The following is a 23,121-nucleotide window of genomic DNA, read 5'->3' on the forward strand; positions in this document are numbered from 1 at the left end:
CTTTTTTAAGGTTTGAATTCTTTTAACTTTTCTTACAAGAATCCAGCTTGTGAAGTCTTGAAAGTCAACTTTCTCTCTTTCTCTCCTTTATCTGTTTCATAAAGAAAACGGCTTTACTCAGTGATAATTGAATTTCCTTCTTTATAGTCTATTTATAGATTTCCATTTCAGATGGTGGGTTTGTTTACAGCAACATCCATTAGATGTTAATATCATCCTCAGTTCACATGGAAATGGAGGTGACACAAAGCTTAAGTAAACAGATTGCTCATAAATCCTTGCACAGTCTCAGATCTAACTACTTAGTCTTTGTATTTTCAAGAGCAGTTTAAAAAGACAAAAGCTAATTATAGTAACAAGATTTTTTTGTTACACACACACACCTATCTAAAGTGTGATACAAAACAGTATGTAGAGTATTTCATACCCTTAAAAAAAATATGTTCATTGGAAATCTCTTTGCATTTTCCATCCTCAACCATTTAAAAGCCGAAAGAGTGGAATTATTTGTGATTATTATTATAGAGTCAATAATAAAGTTTATGTCCATTACTAACATAGAAGGAAATCTGGGACTACTGAGGCATTTGGCACAATCCGTGACTTTGTCTTTCTGTACAGGATCTAATTGAAAGAAGGTACTAGGGAAGACATAGCAGAGAGCCTTTTTCCTGTTGTTACAGCAGTAAATATCCCTTAAGAAACTTCAAAAGCAGGCATGCTCGTTTGAAGAAGAAGAGAGTAAGAGAAAAGCTGTTCAGTAATGAGTCAGGGAAAAAAGAAAACCTTGTCTGAAATATAAAGGAGGTAACTATAAAGAGGGGAACGTATAGTCTACCAGACACTCATGAGAGTTCTCAAAGTCTAGATTCGCTTTATGAAGGAAACCCAAGGTAATTAGAAACTGTATTTTTTTTAATTTGTAATATTTTCCTTTATATTTTAAAATCTAAAGCAAATATGGCTATATGGCTACATGATATGAATTGCTAGAGCTTGCTTATGGGTACACAGATATTGGAAATTTCTATATTTTGAAATACTTTATTTTTAAAAACTGTTTGGGGGAATCCATAGATGTGATGAATAGCCAAGTGTCTTCTTTCACTGCACTCTGTTCTCACCCTAAAACTCTGCCTCTCCTTCCATTTATGAGGATTAGCTACTTACCTGTGATCCTGTAATTGGAGTAGACGTCTGTGTAATGATCTGAGGCACTCACTACTTAAAATTGTATTTCTAAGGAAAGTTGCCATATTTTGGACCTATAGGTAAACCATCTGCAAACAGATGTCTACTTGAAATATTCATCATATTGGAGACATCTACCTAGTGAACTTAAGTAGCTCTTATGGAGCAGAAGGAACATTGCTCTTAGAATCTAGACTCCTGGCTTCTCAGACCCTGTTTAGTGGTTGACTCACTGCATTACCTTGAGCGAGCCATTTTATCACTTTGCAGATTTTTTTCATTAAAGTAATGGAATATGAAATAAATGTCTTTTAAGCATCTGCTAAATTCAGTGTTCTGGAGCTATGATACACTGATTTTCAAGTTCACAGAATGTTATACATTGGAAGAACAGTGTGTGGGAGAAGTTTCCTCCTCATAACTCAAAACTTCTTAACTTACTTTTGGGTGTAAGCACAGTGATTCCTTCTGATGAAATGTAGATTGGTGCTTCATGATATATGATGTTTAGGTAGTCCAGATACGTAAATACCTGGAGTGAAAAAGAAGTAAGAAATTTGGGCATCTTTATGCTCTGGAAAAACCTTGTGTCCTATGGAAGAGAAATTGGCTGGTTGATAGTGGAAGGGAGATGCTAAAAATTAGAGAAGCACTGCAAAGAGAACAATAAACTGCTATAGACACAAACAGTTAGGAACATGCACTGATTCTTTACTTATGAATACCTACAGTCTTAACTCCTTCCTTACCCAAAATGTGAACGCAGATTGCTTTCCATTATAATCAGATCTCCCATTTTTAATGACAAACTCAACAAGAATTTTGGCAGCGGTAGCAAGAAAGAAAAGGATTTATATACAGCAAAGCTGGCTTTCAGGTGTAAAGGACACAGGCAGACAATTATCTGCATGCAAGAACTTGGGGAATATTGTTTCCAAGAGCTCTTCCTGATGAATATACCAAGCAACAAGCTTCAGACAACCAGAAGGCCCCATATCGTGTGACTCCATTTTTATGAAATGTCCAAAATAGGCAAATCTGCAGAGACAGAAAGTAGATTAGAGGTTGCCTAGGGCTGAAGTGGTTGGAGGAAACGAGGAGTGACTGCTAATGAACATGGTGTTTCTTTTGGAGGGATGATAAAAATGTTCTAAATATTGTGAGAGTCAATTTAGTATGACTATACTAAATCCAGCGAAATGTATACTTATGGGTAAATTGTATGATGAAAGTGTTAAAAAGAAAAACATTGTAGCTCTGAATTTTAATTGAAAATATTAGTAAAAACTTATGAGATATTTTATCTTAAAATATATAAATATGCATGTGTATCTGTGTGTGTGTGTGTGTGTGTGTGTGTGTGTGTGTGTGTGTGTCTGTCTGTCTCCCCTGAAAAGGCCTAGGAACAATGAATCATCCCTAGCACCCAGATTGGGTCTTGAATTCCTATTTCTTACTAACCATGGTTTCCTGGAGAAATGGCTGAAATAGAAAATTTACAAGATTATTCTGAAACATCTTATCAAACCAGGTAACAAAGATGCTGGCAGAGACTGCTAGAGTAATATAAAAAGGACACAAGGGCCAAGTTAAAAGAGGCTTCCTCCAGCAGAAGATGAGCATTTTGAGTTTCAGTAAAAATAAGAAGTGTAACAGATTAACACCCATTAAGTATGTTTAAGTTGGTAACTTCTTAATGATACTAAAAAGCAAAAACAATTGGTCACTTTCAAAGAATGACAGGGAAGCAATTTATTACCTTGAAAATTGAATCAAGCCTTTGACTGTGTGAACTATATCACTGGAAACCAAGTAATAGATAAGCCAAGTATATGTTAATAAAATTATTTCTGTTAATAAACGAAAGTGAAATGATAAAAGTAGAAGCTCACCCATTTTTACAACCCCTGATGAGGTAATGGATCCAGGCCATGATTATCAAAGCTGCTGACTTCTCAAAAGGAAGGCAAACCACATGTGTGCCTCCTGATAAAAGAACATATCACCCGGAGTCTTGTCAAAGGGATCAAGTCTCTGGATCCAGCTTCCAATTTGTCAAAAATACGGTGAGAAGAATGTGTTGAACTGCACTACGCATGTGCAGAATGAGGCTCCTAAGGTTCAAATGACTTAAATTTGTCCAGATAAATTATAAAGAAATGAAAGGGGAAAAGGGGGGGGGGCCTGTGGTTTAAAAAAGGCTTAGAAGTAGTGTTTGTTGTTGTTATTTTTTAAAGTGGGCAAGACTATCTGTCGTGTCGAAGGATGTGCTGTTGGTTGATAAAGAAATATAAGAGAATAAATGCCAGGATGTGGTTACTTTTGGAGAGAGGGAAAGAGTAACGACTGGGACAAGGCACACAGAGGGCTTCTAGTGGGGCTGACGAAGTCCTGTTTTTTGACCTGGATGGTAATTACTGGGATGTGTGTCTTGACACTAGGCTATGCATTCTGTAGGCATGTGTGTCGTGGGTGAGAAGATCTATATCTCTGTGTGTCTTTAGAATTTAAATATGTTTTTAAATAAATCAGTAATAAAAGAGATTACCCAGAACAACAGTCAAGCTTGGTGAAATGAATTTTGGATCTTGGGATGTATTTTGGATCTCTTTCTCTCTCTAAAAGAATATTTAATGCATTTGCATTAGCGTGATGTGTATAAATTAGAGATCATATTTCACATGTAGAACAAGCATAATTCTAATGTACATGTAAATATTCTACATGCCTTAAAGTTCTGGTTGAACAGGTATTTTAACTTACAGCATTCATCTTTTTACTTTATGAAACAGATTACCCAAATAACTTGAAACAATTTTTCATTTACCACTTTTAGTAAAATTTCAAGTCATAAACATACTATATACTTAATAGGATGCACTATGATTTGACATATATTGTATAGAGAACACTAAACAATTTTTTCATTAATTCATTCTCATTTTACAGCAAATGTTACTTTTGTTCAGAGTTGTTCCAAAACTTGGTTTCAGCAGTGTGGAGTAGTGGTCAATTGACGACCACGGACTCTGACACCAGCCTGTAGCATTCAAATCCTAGCTCTGCTTCTTGCTGGTGTTGTGTGAACATAACTAGGGGTGATAACCTTTCCAACCTCAGAAGCTTGTTAGAAGGATTATGTGACTTAGTAAATGAAGACAGAAGAGTCACTGGAATATATTGAGTGCTATATAAGCATCAGCTATTTATTACTTGGCCAAAGTCATTTATGCATTTCAGTCTTTGGGAAATTATATGGCTGAAAGCCTCCTTAAACATTCTCATTCCTAGCATCCCTGAACTTGGGCGTTCTTACTAAATGATTGTGTTTTCTCAGAGGTTCTCATCCTATTTAAGCAGCTTAGTATGAGGCAGTAGTATAAACAAAGCACGTTGTTCACATTTTATAGTTTATGTCTGAATATTCTTTTTCAAATACAGTTAGCATGTTACAGGTAACTTGGAGTGAAATCTCTTTTATGTTCTTTTTATCTTGAAATGTTATCAGTTCACAGTATAAGTGTATATTATTGCAAGAGCTATAAAAGAGGAAGATGTTTAGGAAAGGAAGGGAGGCAAGAAAGAAGGAAGGGGGTAAGAAAGAAAGAAAAAAACTCATGGGGAAAAGGAGTGACCTTGAAATATTTGATTTGCAATCCAGTTTAACGAGATGCGTGTGGTCTGTGATTATAATTAGCTGTGTGATTATTTTATTCACCTATATTTGTATTTCTTAGTGAAAAATCTTTATCATGACATTTCAAATGTAAAAAGTTATTCAACCAGCACAAAACCAGTATGTTGATCCCCTCCACCCCAATTCTAGATTCTAACCAATCATTGACAAACAAAGCTTAGCCTGTGTGGAAAGAGTTTGGAAAGACCTTAGGAAACTTAAAAATGTTTATGTATTTAATTTTTCCAAGTTTTCTGAGGAATGTAGACATCAAGAAATATTTACATATATCCACTAGTTTCCATTTCTTTCCTGTTGATTTCCTTATTAAGAACTTTAATGAAAAAAAGCCCAAAATATAGCCTAAGAAAATTGTACATAAATCTTCTTCACAGTGTTAATACGAACCATGCCTCATTTTACAGATATTTCTCAATTACATTATTTCAAATCTACAGTATTGGCCTAACTCTCACAGTTGAAAAATAATTGTTTTATTGTTTTTTAATGTGTTTAACCTTGTATGACCAGTCTTACGCTAAAACAGGATAATTTTACCTGTGAACTACCAAAAATAGATACAAGAACTACTTTACATATAAATGGCCCTTTAAAACAATACTATTGTGTGCTGATTTGCCACAGAGTCCGTATGAAGAGAGAAAAAACTAATAAATGCCGTGTTGTGAACCAATAATTAGATTCTCAATGTGGTGTAAAGTACTCACAGGAGGTTCGTTCTTGGCCTCATAAATTTGACCGTATCTTTCCATTCTAATGCTATTAAGTGACTTAGAGACATGACTTAACAGCAAAATAAGCTCCTAAACCACAGTGGCAAGCACATAAGACTGAAATTATGCAGTGATGACTGCTACTCATTTAGGAATTGGCTGTCCCACTTGCTCTTAAATACCAGGCGAGCAGCAAATGGAGAGCTGGCGGTTAAACTGCAAATTCAGCATCACATGGCTTAATACTTCTTGTGCTATTTGTGAAACTTGAAGATTATTAAAGATTTTTTGCTTAGTTCACTACAGAAACAGTATACATTATACCTGTGGCAATAAATATTTTTATTATTCTTTCCAATCAATTTATTTCCCATTCGTATTGAATTACCTGAGTTCACCTAGTTCAGTGCTTCTCAAACTGATGTGTATCATATTTCCCAGGAAGGCTTATTAAAACGCAGATTTATGGGCCCCACTATCAGAGTTTCTGATTCTGTAGATCTCAGTTGGGGCCTGATAATTTGTATTTCTTATTTCTTACAAGTTCCCAGGTGATCCTGATGCTGCTGGTTTGAGAACCACTGACCTAATACCATGAGTCCCTCCTCTTGCAATTAACAGGATTCCTTTTATAAAAAAATGAACTAAGAAAATAGACATCCAGATTTGGCTTTCACCATTGTTTGCAAAACCATGTCATAATTTGCTGGATCAAAAATTGAGGGCTTTCCTGGAGGCGCAGTGGTTGAGAGTCCGCCTGCCGATGCAGGGGACACGGGTTCGTGCCCTGGTCCAGGAAGATCCCACATGCCGTGGAGCTTCTGGGCCCATGAGCCATGGCCTCTGAGCCTGTGCGTCCGGAGCCTGTGCTCCACAACGGGAGAGGCCACAGCAGTGAGAGGCCCGCATACCGCAAAAAAAAAAAAAGAGGGAAACATTTTCTCTATTGGGAATTATAATAAAGCTCTTTAACTAAAATCTGACAAATGTATCAAATTGAGCATAAGCTATTTGGGGTTTCATTTATATTAAGGACAACTCCAGTTAAATAGAGTTGCCCTGCAAATAGAAGAGTCCTGTCATAATCCCTGAGGAATGTGTGACACAAACTTCTATCATTACTCTCATATATAATGAAGATTTTTTAAGAGCCTTTTGAAATCTTATTTTCCCAAAGTCCAAGATCCATGTTGGACTTGGCCAGAATTTTTGTTTGTTTTTCTTTTTTATCCCTAAAAAAAAAAAAGAGATAGTTTCCCTTTTCTAACCCTTATAAAGAGATAGTTGCTTTTTCCCAGGGTCTTCAGTCGTTGTCTTCAACGGTACTGTCTGTAGTGATAAAATTAGGGCCAAAGTAAGAATACCCCACTCTTATTCTATTTTGTTAACAGATGAAATTTTCAGTGTTCATGTCAAGTTTTAATCCAGTGCATTGCTGTTTGTTTATTGTTAAAAGAACTTGACTCCATTTCCTTTGCATCTTGACTCTGTGGGTCTGCTGCCTGGCCCTTCAGCTGGATTGTAGGCTGCAGCGCACCCTCCATTACTTCAGATTACTCCCCTTTTATCCGTGATTGCCATGTCTTCTACTTGTTTTCCAGTTTCTTTGAGATATAACTGACATATAACATTGTGTAAGTTTAAGATGTGCAAAGTGTTGATCTGATCACTTATGTATTGCAAAATGATTACCACAGTAGGGTTAGCTAACACCTCCATCACCTCACATAATTATCATTTGTTTTTTGTGGTAAGAATATTTAAGATCTACTCTCTTAGCAACTTTCAAGTATATTATATATTATTGTTAACTATAATCACCGTGCCATGCATTAGATCTCTAGAACTTACTCATCTTCTATACCCTTTGATCAACATCTTCCCACTTTCCCCATTGTTCGCACCTGCCCTCCTCCTCTAGCAAGCATAATTCTACTCTACTTCTATGAGTTCAGCTTTGTAAAATTCCACATATAAGTGATATCATACAGTATTTGTCTTTCTCTGTCCATGAGTCTTTTTAAAAGACTATTCCAGTGCTTTCTGTTGGAGCTGGTTCTTTTTACAGATCTAATTGGTCAGTTCTTAACTACTGTAGGTGATTCCCATCTGAATGATAACCTTCAAGATGTTGACTAGTCACACACACACAAATGTACATTTTATTTACATAGATCATGTTGGGGTAAGCCTGCTTGGTCTAAAGCTGAATTTGAGATCTTCAAAAACACCTAAATGATAACTTTCTCTACAGTTTTGTACAATTGTTTTTCCATATGTCTGATACCTTTGCCAATTTTACATGGTCAGACTAATGGCAAGGATTTGTCTGATTACCTTGTGAAGTACTACAACATTATTGTATTTGTCTTCATTTTCGGTTTGGTGAAGAAATGGAAGTTATTACCTGGACCTTCCCTGTATATCATAAAATACTACTCGGTGAATGTTTTTGTCACATGAATGAATGAATGTTGTCACACTTCAAAAATACGTGTTATTGGGAATCATTGACCACAACTCTCTCGTTTACTTATGTATTCCAGGTACCTTGTGCAATTTAGCATGTAGTTCATAAGCACTCAATAAATATCTGTTGAATAAATGAGTTGACATCTTTAAAAGGTCAAAATTACAGAGCAGGTTCCTTTTTGGAAGCTTATAATTTAGAAAGTTTAAACTATGTTAAGGGGTGTGTGTGTGTGTGTGTGTGTGTGTGTGTGTGTGTGTGTGTAATCGCTTTAAAATGCATTCAGATAGTACAAGAGTGGCCACAATTGACAAGATAAATTACGTTTCATATTAGTTATTATTTATGCTCATAGTTTAAAGAGGAAGTGTCTCCCAAATTATTTCGATTGATATATTCAAAACTCTTCTAATATGAAAAGTATTGAGTTACGTGACATTTTGTATTCTGATGATGATCATTTTTAATAAAAGGCATTGTTTCATTGAATTACTTATGGTACTGTAAGAATATAACACTTATCTATTAAAAACATAGTAGTGCTATCATGAAATAGGGTATGTGAATATATTTTAAAACCTCTTCATTTAAATGAAAAATATTTAAGATGCTTTCAGTCAAATTAGTGTAATCCAGGGGTTCGCAAACTACAGACGTGCTCATTCATTTACATTTTGTCTGTGGCTGCTTTGACCCTACAACTATAGTTAGTGAGTGAATGAGCGAATGCCCTCTGACCAGAAATTCCACTTTCAAACATTCAACCTGAGGAAATAGTCATGAATACAGATAAGTATGGACAGAGATATTTATTCACTGCCGTTTGCAACATCAACACAGTGGAAACCTAAGTGTCAAATAATAGGGGACTGGTATCTAAGTTCTGACATATCCATACACTAGTATACTATATAGCTGTTTTAAAAAAGATGTTGCAGAAATCTATGCATTGATGTAAAACAGGAGTCAACAACCGATAGCACAGATTCAGTCTGAGACCTGTTTTTGTACTACCAGAGTTAAGAATGGTTTTACATTTTAAAAGATTATAAAAGGAAAAATTTAAAAAACATGAACTATAGAGAATGTGCCTGGCAAAGCCTGAGATAATTACTATCTGACCCTCTACAGAAAATGTTTGCTGACCTCTGATGTAGAATGATGTATTTAATGTAGATTAACTGGGGATGAATTTAAAACATTACAAAATAGTATATGTGGGAAGATGCCAGTTTTCAAAAGAAATGCAATCAATACCATTTAGAAGATAGATAATTAAGATGTTAACAATAATTGTGTTTGGGTGGATAGGATTGATGGGGCTCTATATTTTTTGTCTATTTGTCTAATTTTATGATTTTTCAATAATGAGAATATATTCATAGTAGAATAAGAAAATTAAAATTTTTAATTTTGGCATGGGAAAAAGAATAGGGAAAAGAGAAATTCTCTGAGTTATAGAATGCAAAGGTATGTTTCTCTATTCTGTAGATGAGGAAGCTGAGGCTAAGAGAAATTAATCAACTTGCTTTGGGGCACACAAACATAAGACAGAAATAGCCCTGCTTCCAAATTTTATGTCCAGCAGCATCACCCTTTGATAACTTGAAATGTTCATCCATCAACTGACATATGAAATTATGAACTCTGTGCCCAGAGGCACTTTGGAGGTATCCATGTATAATAAATAAATAAAGAAGGGTGATGCAGAAATCAAAAAACACCAGTTAAATGGGAATAGATGCACAACCAGATAAGTTTACATTTGCTTAGATAGAATGAAAAAAGAGTGGCTAACATTTTACATTTTTTTTTAAAAAGCAAACAAAACCTATGTAGACATAGGTATTTAGTTTACTTTGTAAACTTACAAACTGTTACTCCTAAATAACATACTAATTAGTTGCTTTTTCATACCTATAGAGTTAGTAGTTCAAATGTAGTCATCTGACAGAAAAGAGGGCACGTTTCCTGAAGCTCACACCCTGCACTGTAAAATAGACACAGAAGAGACATTTGACTTATCCTCAGGCCCTGGTACAGACAACTGTTTACAAAATTAGGCCGCAACTTGGAAGGAGAGCAAATACACTACAACAGTGAGAAGTCTTCGTTGTAATTAACGGATAGCTAATAACAGAAGGAAACAGTAGGATTATAGAAAGCAGACGTAAAAGCTCAGCAGTTTTTGGACCATTTAGCGTGTGGACAAAAAGCCTAATATGCTTAAATTATTCCTGAGGGAACCAGTATCTTACAGCAAAGAACAATGATGATGGTAACTATTATGCTCTTTCAAAAGCACGTGTGCATTTAATCACAATCATCTTGTGATTTGGAAGAATGATCCCTATTCACATATTTAGAAACTGAGGCAAAGAGGGTGTTAAGTGAGTTCTCAAGATTGTACAGCTCCGTCATCTGATGACCAGGAACTAGATCTTCTAGCCTCAACTCAGTGTTGGCATGTGATGCTGATGCTGAGTCATCAAGACAGGATTCATGTAATTGCACTAAATCAAAAGAACAGATAAACATGTTTATAAAACCTATACAAATAAAAAGGTTAAACTATAAACATTTTGATGCTCTTTAGAAGTGAGATTCAGTATCTGGAAAAATTCACTAGCAGAGAATGCCTCATAACTCAAAAATGCCAGACAATCACAATATATGTGCATAAATGAGGCTGTTTTCTTTCATTTTCTTCCTCTTATCTTTCTTTTGAACAAAGGTTTCTAAGCGTGGATTTTGTATATATCAAATGATTTGTGATGTTTACCTACAAATGTAATAATAAACAAAGCAGCCCCCATTTACCATATGATATCACATATTAACAACCTTTGTGTGGTAGTTTCCACAAATTCTGTTAGAAATAATAGCCAGATAGGGTACATGTTTTCATAATTCTCTGTCTCTTTAGCAGGCATTGTTTTCTTAAAAAAAAAAAAGAAGAAGAAGAAGAAGAAAGAAAGATGTTTTCTTTTTGGTGTAAGATGTATGTTCAGGAACTATGTGGCATACTTACCTAATATTAAATATTATTAACAATAGACTGCATATTTTCAAAACATTATGTTGGCAACTTGACCATTTTTTTAAACTTAAATTGAGGTGGAAAGATCAGCTCAAAAATCCATCTTTAAGCCCTGTGTGATGACTTGAACTATTATGCTGTTATTTACTGTTCTTGGGCCAATGCTTTAGGAGTTAGAACATCTAAGATAACACCGTGTGCAGTACACCTAACGATAATTCTAAGAGTGAGAGCTATCTAGCCATTGGTTTTCCTCTCCTTTTCTGTGCATTTTTAACTTCCATATCAAATGTATGTTAGAAGAAGGACATACAACTTTCTATTACCGTACTATTTCCTTTTCCCCAGCCCCACCTCTGCCCCATTTATCTCTAGAGCACATGTAGAGAAATTTTCTTCTTGAGGAAACATTATTTTAAAGGACCCTAATTATTTCTCAAGGTCTTTCCTTCAGACAGCCATTGTAATGTTTCTTGGTGTTGTCATTTATGTATCTTTGCCCTTACAACTCAGAAAATTTCCATAACCAATGAGAACCACAGCCTTTCTCCCTGTCCCATCTCTCAGAATCCTGATGATTGAGAAATCCTTCCACTTGTAAATGGGAGGCACCAAGATGGTAAGTGTTGGGACTTTCTTGACCCAACTGATGTGCTCTTTTTTTTTTTTTTTTTTTTTTTTTTTTGCGGTACGCGGGCCTCCCAATGTGGCCTCTCCTGTTGCGGAGCACAGGCTCCGGACGCGCAGGCCCAGCGGCCATGGCTCATGGGCCCAGCCGCTCCGCGGCATGTGGGATCTTCCCAGATCGGGGCACGAACCCGTGTCCCCTGCATCGGCAGGCGGACTCTCAACCACTGCGCCACCAGGGAAGCCCACCGATGTGCTCTTTTAACCAACCCTTTAACTTGATAGTTAAGGTCATTAGCTTGCCTTCTTTCCTCTGTTTCTTATCATTTTCTAGAACCTATTAATCTACCTCTCTCCCCTGCTCTCAGTCAGGCTCCTTCTTCTCCCCTTCTGCTTTATCTCCTATCCTCCACCCCGTTAACCCAGAGTGTGCACAAACATGTATATACTCACCCCCAAATAAACACACATCTGTACCCACAGAAGTTTTGCTCTCCCCTATCACCTAACTCAATCTCTCTTTTTGTTTTATTTCCCTAGTTATAGCCTATATCACTCTGTTTATTCTCTACTTATATGTTGCTTCATATTGTTTTTTCTGGTGTATGTTTTATGTTTATGTAGTTTTATATGGCTGATTTGCCTTCCTGGTTGTAAGCTCCTTGAGATCAGGGATCTTATTTTTTCTGGTGTATCTCCCTTACCACACTGGGAAACATGTAGTTAAGTGCTTCTTAAGTCTGAAAACCACTTCCTATGGAGCAGGAAAGTACCTTAGAAAGTGTCTTATCTAGTGCTCTCATTTTACAAGCGAGAAAATGAGAGAAGTGAAATGACTCATCTTTATTGTGGCAGAACAGGTGAGTAGTAGACCCTGAACTAGAACTCGGGCCCTGTCCTGTGTGTGTGTGTGTGTTACCAAGCCACCTTGACTCTGGCTTATGCTCAGGGAAAACACTGGACCACTTCCAGGAGTAGGTGGCATTGGTTTCTGCCCACATGGATGCTAGTGATGTCGACCTTGAACAATAGCCTGAAATTCTTCCCAGTGTTTCTCCCCATTTTTCATCTTGCCCTCTTAACTTTATGAAATCTTCCCCACTTGAGAGCTAGGGAATGAAATTGAACCCTCAGGAAAAAAATAGTATCAGGATATAATTTTATTAATTCATTTATCAACATTTATTCATTTTGACTAGGGGATAGTATAAAAGCAAACTTTAAAAAAGTTTCACTAGCTGTTAATTTTTTCATGAGAATAAATATCTTTAAAAAGCTAGCTAAGTCTAAAACGCCTGTTCACTAAGAGCATTCTACATCTAGATTTTTTGAGTTATATTTATCAGAAGTTTTTTCTTTCACTTACACTTTGTGCTTTCATACATTAGAAAGTCTAAGGTACAGTTGTATTGATTCTTCTTGGTTATAACCTATGATTACTGGCAGGTTAGCATGCATATATCCTTGTTATTTTGAATAAACAAGTTGGGGAGATTTTAATGCTTTAATTTTTCACCAAAGTGAAGAATACTCTCTTCATCTAATGGCCTAGAGGCTAAAAATTGAATTGTACTGAATCACAGGGAAGAAAAACAAAACAGTTGACAAAAGTTCTCATCTAATTAAATTTATAAATTTAAAAAATGAAGTTCATAATGCAGTTTGACAAATACAACAAATCATTTAATTTAGAAAGACTTCAGTTTAGGGTTTTGATTAATTAAAGAGAGAATGCACAAGTTAGAAAGAGGCAGTGAAAGATGTGTACACACTTACATATAAGGGACTCACAGGGGAGATCCCTCCAGATCAAAAGAATTACGTGTATCTGAGATGGTATGAATCTGGCATTCACTTGGCTATAGCTGTCATCAAACCATCCCACATCAGAGCGTTTAATTAGGGGAATAGGGCCTCTCTGAACCTCAGTTTCCTTATCTGTAAACCAAGATTATTTAGATGACCTTTGATGTCCCTTCCAGCTCTAAATTTCTCCTGGATTAACTATTTTTATATCTTTATTCAAATATTTAGAACTTTTAAGGTTCCACTCTAAATTGAAAAGCCAGAGTAGCTCAATAAGTACTTATTGGTTGGCCCATATTATGTGCGTTAATCAACTCAGCTAATGATATGTGGGTTATTTCAGTTATTTTCAGCCAAAGATATTTATCAGATCTACGGTAAAAAGCTGAAAGCTTTTTTTGTGCTGAAAGCTTTATGTAGCAAAAATGAGTAATAGGTAAACTCTGCTTGTACTAATGGGGAATTAGTGTTTGATCTTTTAACAGTGAAGTTTTCAGCATGAGCATTTGAAGAAAGGCTTTGATATTGTACGTTTCAAACCGAACCATGTCTGAACTGAAACTAATTCTTTCCAGAACCATCTGTTCTTATTCATTTCTTCTTTCCTTACTCTCTGCTTTGGTGTGTAAATATTCTTGTATAGTTCTTCAGGGCTCTGCAAACTAGAAAGGCAAAGAAAGCCATACATCTTGTTTACAGCCTTGTCTAATCCTATCTGTAAGGGTAAAGTAAAAAGATAAAGGATTTATTTGGTAGGTTCTAAAATCTGAAGTTTTTTTAAACTTTTGATCAAAAACAGCAGTAAGACTGTGATGATGTTATTTAAGTATAATGAAAAGATACAGTTTAGGTATAGTCATTTTGAAACTCTTAACTTTAGACCGTAAAAGTTTTTATTTACACCTATTTATTCGTTACATGCTTGAAAGATTATTTTAGAAGCTATTTCATAACATTTTACCACCCTTCTTTAAGCAAATTTTATTAGTTTTGATTTTTTCTGTGAATGTAATCAGAATCTCCATAATGCAGAATCTTTTTGAAGATTCCCTTTGGGTCATTAGATATCTGCCCATTTCAAACTGATTGGTGCAAGTTGCCCAAAAACCCTACTCAGTTTTAATGGTCATTTTTTTTTAAATGCGTATGTCTTCTATTATCAGCACAGATTACATTTTATTACCTGTCATTTTTCATCTTGCCCTCTTAACTTTACAAAACCCACCTGCCAAATATAGGTACCAACAAACCCTGAAAACCAAGATTGACTAAGAATTGGGTGGCAAATTATCACTTTCTATCTAAAAAATTATGATAGTTTTGTTTTTTTGCCAGTCTCATTTTAGTACTAGCTTTGTGACTCCTGATACTAGTTTTTTCAGGAATAAATCAAAACTAGAAATTATCAGCTGGGCTCTCCCATTTCACTGGGGAAGTTGAGAACCAGAAAAGTTAAGTGATGGGTCCAGGCCTCCCACTGAACCGTAGTAGAGCCAATCCTAGGATCCAAGTGCTGACCTGGGTCCAATGCTCCCTCCAGCATGCCTGCCCCATTTGAAGGGGCAGTGAAGTACCATCTAGTGTGCTTTTTGTGGTCATTTACTTTTGAGCACATTATCTAAGATGTGCTAGTTAAAACTTAACTGCTCTTTAGAATGATTTGTGACATTTCTCCTTCATTCTTTTAACAATATTAACTTTGTTAGCTAGTTTGGAATTTTATTACTCACCATTTTGGGTAGAAAGATGCTCTCTTTGAGAATCTGGATTCCTCCTCCAAGTAACTAACCTCTTCGTGTCTCAAGAGGAGGTAACAATCAAATATTAAGAATTGAAATTGATTTAGGCCAACGTATGATTTCATTTAAAGCATCAATAGGTTAGTTAATGTTTTCATCCAAAAACTATTTTGTAATTGTGCCCAAGGTTGAGACTGCAGAATACTTGATATATTTATTTGCAGACAATAGAAACTCGTGGAATAGAATAGAACACTTTGCAAATACTAGAATATTAGTGGTTTCTCATTACAGTGCTCCAGATATATTTATTAATATTTGATTGATTCATTCATTTATTAAATGAACATTTATTGAGTACCAGCTACTTTGCTGGATGCTAGAACAAGACAAAGTCCTGCCCTCATGAAGCTTACATCTAGTGGGGTTGTCAAACAATCAACAAGCAAGCAAATAAGATAATTAGGATGTGATAAATAGTGGGATGGAAATAAGCAAGGTGATATATGATAAACAATACATGAGAATGGCCAACTTTATGTGGGGTTGTTAAGAAAGACCTCTCTTAAAAGGGGACTTTTAAGTGGATTCTTGAAGTTAAGAATGAACCAGGCATGCAAAGAGCTAGGGAAAGGGCATTGCAGCCAGAGGAAACAGCAAAGGCAAAAACCTCAAGATGGAAAGGGTCGCTGTTTCCTTCCTGTCTGTTAACTGAGATTATAAAAACTTCCCACCTACCACTCATAGGAATAATGTGGAGATATCAATAAATTTAATACAAAATGACCAAATTTGGGTTGGATATGTATAATAGACAATGAAGGAGAAATGGAGATTTTTTTCTCTACTTTTAAAGAAAAGAAAATTATTTGAGGATACAAGAGAATAACAGGAGAAAACATTGAGAGATCTGGATCTTGCCCTCTATAATCAAATGCTGCATTTTGTGATGCCAGTTATCAGTGTAGAAGTTCACAGAAGATAAAGATCTTGGCCTGGGGTTGGGACTTGATCTGGACCTTGGAGAATGAGTGAATTTGGATTGGCCAACAGGAGGCAGAACAGCGTGTTTCAGGATGAGAGAACTATGTAAATAAGTATACTAAGATGGCATGATACATGCACACAAAAGATAATTATGCAAGAAGATGGAAGTATTAACTGACCTTGTTGTGGTAATCATTTCACAATATCTACATGTATCAAATCATCATGTGTTACACCTTAAACTTACACAATGTTGTATGTCAATTATATCTCAATAGATCTGAGAGGAAAAACCGTTTTTAACAAAGATACTATGGTAGACTGAACTTGAATGAGTACTTGAAACCCTGAAGACTCAAGCTTCAGCCAGGATGGTCTTTGAAAAAATAGAAGATAATAGATGGTCTGATTCATAGAGGTCATTGAAAAGTCAGTAGATCATTTCTGACATGACATTTCATACAACAGAGGGAATTATTATGGTTTCTTGAATAAGAAAGTTGTATGGTAAAAAGAGAAATCAGATAACATAGATACAGATTAATGGAGACAGGAGGGGAAATCCTGGAGAATGGGAAACCAGGTAAGAGGACCTTCTTTGCTCTCATGCCCTTCATAGTACCTGGTGATGAAAATATGAATGGACTGTGCTTGTATCACAGAAAGGGAATGGGCTGTATATGTGATGTTGCCAAGAACTTTAATGTTGATGCTTAATAACTGAAGAGAGAAATCAGAAGTCAAAATGCGTGCTCTCTTGAGCCCCAGGGACTGGCTGACCAGTAGTGTCAGTGATGGAACTAGGGACATTTGCCTTGGACATTAAATGATTGATTTCACCTTGGATATCTTAAGTTCCAAAAGACAACAGGGTGCCCAGATTGTGATGTGAGCACAGAAGTAGAAGTGCAGAGCTAGAGTCAAGATGGAAAGTTGAATTTGGGAAGGCAATGATGAGAACTAAAGGCTTAGCTCTTGAGAATGAATGCTTTTGATGAAGAGTGTGTGTTTGAGGGTGGGGGAGGCATACATGTGCGTGCATACGCACACGCGAACACACACACACACACACACACACACACACACACACACACACACACACACACACACACACACACACACACACGTATTGGGCTGGCCAAAAAGGTCATTCGGATTTTTCCATAACATCGTATGGAAAAATCCGAATGATCTTTTTGGCCAACCCAGTATATTTGTCTATAAAAATACATATTCACGCACACAGAGAACCCAAGTAGAACGTACCAAAACAGCAGCTGGATTAAAGAAAAGAAAGAATTTCAGGCAGTAAATAGAGAAAGTTCTTGGGGAAATACCCTTATCATTTTACCATAAAAACTACCACTAACCTTTTAGAGTGATGACTATGTGTCCTAAGGTCTTTAAATATAATAGTTCATTCAGTTTCTTTCCACAACCTTTAAAATAGCAAATGCTATTGTTATCCCCAATTTATAGTTGAGGAAGTTTAGGCACAGGTAGATTAAGCAGTTTGCCCAAGATTATACCCAATTTGAAGAAGTAGAGCTGAGATTCCAATATAGGCATTGTGTTTTCAAAGCCTGAGCCCTTAACTCCCATGCCATATGGCTATAATATTCATGATGGTGTTTTAATTACAAGTCTGACTTCTGTCCTATGTAAGTTTCTTGAAAAGGAGTTAATTAATTAACAGTTTTAAAAGTTGGGTGGAAACTAGAAAGTCAACAGATGGCTGGGCAGTGATTGGATAATCCCTTACGGCAGAAGAGACCTTGGAATTCTCTAGGGCATGACAGAGACAGGAAAGGAGGAATATACCTTTTGGCTTATTTTCTTTCTCCTCTTCTTCCATTCACCGTTCGCTGTTGAAACAGGAAATTGTCCACTTCAGAAAGAGTTATAATAATAATTTGCGGGGAAAAAATGGTATCTTTATTTTTTAGTTCCTTATATACTACAAATGTCTGTGTCCTCATTTGTATTCCAGGAATGCTAGTTTATCTAAATTGACTGCCAGCCAAATTCTTACATTAAAACTCATTATTTCCTCAACTTTCATTACAAAGTAAGAGTTAGATTCCAAAAGAGTAGGGTTTCAGAAACAGTGTCAATATCGGTATTACTGGATTCTCCTCAGCCCCGAAGCCCAGTGCCTGAATTTCTCTGTGGGGAGGCTTGGGTCTTAAAGAAGGAGTTAAGGACTGAAACCCCTTCCTCTGGACACACAAGGCTTCTTTGACAGTGACTTTAATGAATGCTTTCCCTTGCTGGGAGAGGACTTTGCTTTCATTCTCCATGCTTTTCAGGGTTTCCCCAACCTTTCTCACGTCTCCCTTGTTTGAGGAAGAGGCAGAGGAAATAGTAAGCTCCCAGCCCACCACGCTCAGTCGTACAGTATGGCAAGGAGAAGGGACAAGGCTCCTGCTTGCTGCCACAGCTATAACGGGGAAAGCTGTAGCAGTCCTTCCTTCAATGAGTAAATTAACTTAGTGCTTTTCTTTGGACCTAAAACTGTGAAGGGATGTCATCTAATGAATCTTCCTAAAGCACAGTTCTGCTCAAGTGAACTGGCTGCTCAGAAACTTTCAATATTTTTCCATTTTAACAGGATAAAATTCTTAGCCTTACATTTATGAGCCTTCATGATTTGGGCCTATGCTATGTATACCTGACCTTAGTTTCCAGTATTCCCCCTTTTTGTGGACAGGGAAGCTGACTTACTCCATTTTCTTCTGCAGGCCCCCGCTTGCCTGTGTCTGTGCTTACCTTCAGGGATGCCCCTCCACTCCCCCCGCCTCAGCCTGTCTCTAGCATCATTAACCCCCATTACACACTGCATACAATCCTCATCTAAATGCCATCTCCACCATACAGACTTACTGAACTCACCTGAACTCCTAGGTGATTTTAAGTTATGCAGTCATTTTATCTGTGTTCCAGATACGTATATGCATATATTGCCTTCTTTACTAAATTATTGGCAGAAATTTGTATCAAATTTAACTTTGTATCTTCCATATCACCTACACTTAACGTAAGAGGAAGTTAAAACCGCACAGGGCTGAGAGGATGTATAGATGACTTGTAATAATATGTCTTTTTACAACTTATGCTTTCTCTGTGCCCTAGTAAATAAGTGAAGGCAGAACAGGACCAGAGATCCTGATTTTCAATCCAAGACTTACTCACCAGCAACAGTGGTTCTCCCCTCTGGCTTGCACGTTGGAATCACTTGACACCACCTGTGGTGCTTTAAAAAATTCTCACCTGGGAGCCCCAAACCATAGAAATTAGAATCGTAGGAGTGCTACCCAGACATCAGTATTATTCAAACCTCCCTACATGATTCTTTGTGCAACCAAGATTGGTAAGAAATACTGCACAGCACAATGGCCCCTGGACCATTCTTACATTCCTAGGTAATTCTGTTAATTTGAGAAACTTTTATTTTTTCATATCAAAAAAATTTTAAGTAGAAGCATGCTCAATGTGAGATAGTAGAATAGCATATTTTGTTTTTCTTTCAACAGTAGCTCACTTAATTGTTTAACGTTTCAGATATTTCGAAAGAAAGCAGTGGAACTTGGGGTAAAATTGCTACCTGCATTTCATACTCCCTCTGGAATACCTTGGGCATTGCTGAATATAAAAAGGTAAAACTCTTCATTTTCGACAACATGTTTTAAGTTGACATATTCAAGATTGTGGTCTAACAAATAGACACCGGATGGATAGTTACTTGAATGATGTTGGTGACTAACACCATTGGGAGTCTTGGTGTCTGTCTTTGTGTTGGAAGTTATTAGTGTTTTTCATTGTTCCGTGGCTTTAGATGGGTTCCCATCGTGGGATCGAATGACCCCAAGAGAGGCATGCACACAAGACATGATTCAAGGTTTTCCCTGTCTCATGGGGATGTTGCATACTGTCTCCATAAATTTCGAGAGCATCCCATTATCTTTAAAATTGTCATCAAAACATTTCACTTTCAAAGGAGTCAATTCCTAAGATCACTTCCCTTCAGTTAAGCTGCTGGTCAGAGATATTGCAGAGATACAACATTTAGACTAATCGGGTCTCCCACACAACAAGTTGGTGTAACTGAGACTGGAGCACCTGACGCTGCTCACCCACAGTTGTAAGGAGGGAAGGGGACTGCTCCATTGGCCCAGATCAACCCATCCTTCTCATCCCATTTGGGTGGAGAACCCTGGCATGCCAAGTCCATGGCAATGTGGCCCCAAGAAACGCCTGGGCCGAATAGGCTTTCTGGTATTCTCCCAGGAAGTAGTTTGAATTTTCATGATAGCTTGAGCATTTTGTTAATAAACAATTTTATCTTAAGCTTCCTTCTTAACTCCTTCTTCTCCATAACTAATTAATTGCATATATGTCTCTTTGTGATGATGGTGAGGATGACAATGATGACAGTTCTTTTGTCATCATAAAATATGAAAGTTTATTCTAGGTACTTTACCCATATTACCACATTTAATCCTCACAACAACTCAGTAAGGTCAGTACTGCTGTTATCTCTGTTTTACTAATCAGGAACTTGAGTCACAGAGAGACTAAGTCATTTGCCTAAAATCATACCATATGTAAACGGTAGAGCTAGAATATGTGCTTAGATGTTTATACACATATTGATTCATAGGCACAAGTTAAATGGCTTTCTTGTTTTAGAAATGGCAAGAGGATACACAGGGTGACTTGGCAAGATTAGTGCACATTTCTTCCTAATTATTTATTTTAGTGACATTCCTTCCTAAAATTAATCATGAAAAATCATGAAATTAATTGGCTAATAAATCAGTTAAATTCATGCTTTGTTTTCATTTGTATGTTATATATCTATACCTTGAAATCACGCTGTACCTGTCTATAATTTTATATATGTATGTGTGTCTCTGTGTGTGCGTGGGTGCGTGTGCGTGCGTGCGTGTGTGTGTGTGTGTGTGTGTGTGTGTGTGTGTGTTTGGGGCAGAGGCATGGGTGTTGAGGCAGTGAGCCAGGGAAAGTTCAAACCCCTGGGCCGTGTTAAACTGAGGTAGTTCTCTGTTGCACATTGTGATATCTCAGGATCCATCCATTCTTCCCTTTGGACTCCTGCGGCTTTCTCTGTCAGCTTGGAGATCAGTGGCATGTGCTATGCTGTCTTAGGGTGAAAGTGGGCGTATATGCTTGGCTTGGAGGCAGCATGGTGTTGGGAGATCCATGAGGGTTTTTTTTTGGCTTACGTAGATCACCTGTATTGCCTTCCATATCTTCATACTTTGTATTTATAGGTAGTATTCTGACCTAGAAGCTTCTCTGTTACTTGAGATAAGATCCAGTTATGAAAACACTGTGCACATTTAACACATTTTTCCTACTTACCCTCTGAGAAGAATGATATGGGCATAATAGTACACTGAGTTAATTGGTTATCAAGAGACCTGGTTCTAGGTATTTTATAGCTATTCTAGGTTTGTCTTTAGAGCAATCATTTTAACTCTCCAGGCTTATTTGTAAACTGGAAGTTAGGCTACTTAACTAGTTTTTTCTGTACCTTTTCATGTTTATTTCACTTTGAAATTCTGATGAAACACGGCCCTCTCCTCATAAAATGCGTATTCCTGAGTACACATACTTTTACTCAGTTTCCAAAAGCTAACAGTACCATTGGAGTCCACCTAGGACCTAAGGGCCCCCCAGGTTTAAAATACTGGAGTGAATGATCACTCCAGCCTTCTACTCTAAGATGCTGTGGAGATAGTTCTTATTGCTTCCTGGAAGGTAATGGAATTAGATAAAGGCCTCCGAAAACTAATAGAGGTGTGGGCCTACATCTTTGCAAAAGTTCAGTTAGTTATTGTAAGGTGCTGATATCATTTAATTAATTCTAGCCTCTCTTGAAATCATCATAAGAAATTAGATGGTTTTAAAGCATATTTAACATAGTGTTTATTTTTTTACAGCCAAGAGGAGTTTTTCCTTAGTTATACCTATCCTTTGTGTACAGTGGAGATATTTTTCAGTACATAAAGGAGTAGTTCTAAAAACTATTCAGTATTGAATCTGCTGTTATCTTTTCTATCTGTATCTCCTGAAAGTTCATTAACTAGGGCTTTAACTTTTTCTTAAGACCTTATTTTAGGTTTACAGTATTTTACAGTATTTTACAGTATTTTACATTAGAACTTTTAATTTCAAATATTACAGGAAAATTATTTTGGGTCAAAAATAATGTGCCATTTCATTTATGTATTCTCTGATGTTTTCATGTTAAACTAGAGGAAATTAGGTGACCATTTTACAACTGACAGGAACACTTTTACTTCTTCCTGACAACCTATATGAATTTTTTATTATATATTTTATCCACTCTCAATTCCATTTACTAAATGGCAGTGGCTTACCCAAATTTATGCAATAAACCTTGGCAAAATTAATAGTAATATCAACCCACTAAAATTCATCCTATCCCTTTGCCCAATCAAGTACTCTCACGGAATCCTTTCTTCTTCCAGCTGTGAAACTGATTTATCATATTGAAAAATTTTCTCTAGGGGACAAAAGCAGTGTTTCATATTTAACTGCAATAATTAGATTTCAGGATATGCTGTTGATGTCAACCTGTACATATATGCTGTTTTCTCTGAATCTCTGTATTTTCACAGTATGGGCCTGGGGACAAGGGACAGCTGGCATGGAGCTTATTTTCTAGTTTTCTGAAGCTTGTCACCAGTAGAAGTTTCAAAGGAGATGGGGAAAAATATGTCTGGCAAAATTATATTTTAATTAACTTCTCAGAATAAGGGAGTATCTGTAGATAGGAAGGATGCCCAAGAGAAAAAGGAAGGATG

At 36.6% G+C, this 23,121-nt stretch overlaps 1 protein-coding gene across 2 annotated transcripts in view; it reads left to right on the forward strand.

Moving 5' to 3' along the window:
• The window catches only part of MAN1A1 (mannosidase alpha class 1A member 1), a 200,181-nt gene that overhangs the window by 74,309 nt on the left and 102,751 nt on the right, over positions 1 to 23,121 (forward strand). For both annotated transcript variants that reach the window (XM_082856061.1, XM_082856062.1), the window contains one exon: positions 19,832 to 19,926. In XM_082856061.1, the coding sequence (XP_082712187.1) occupies positions 19,832 to 19,926 (95 nt within the window). The remainder of the gene's footprint in view (positions 1 to 19,831; positions 19,927 to 23,121) is intronic.

The sequence above is a fragment of the Leucopleurus acutus genome (genome assembly GCF_964270905.1).
Source record: "Leucopleurus acutus genome assembly, chromosome: 15".
NCBI lineage: Eukaryota > Metazoa > Chordata > Mammalia > Artiodactyla > Delphinidae > Leucopleurus > Leucopleurus acutus.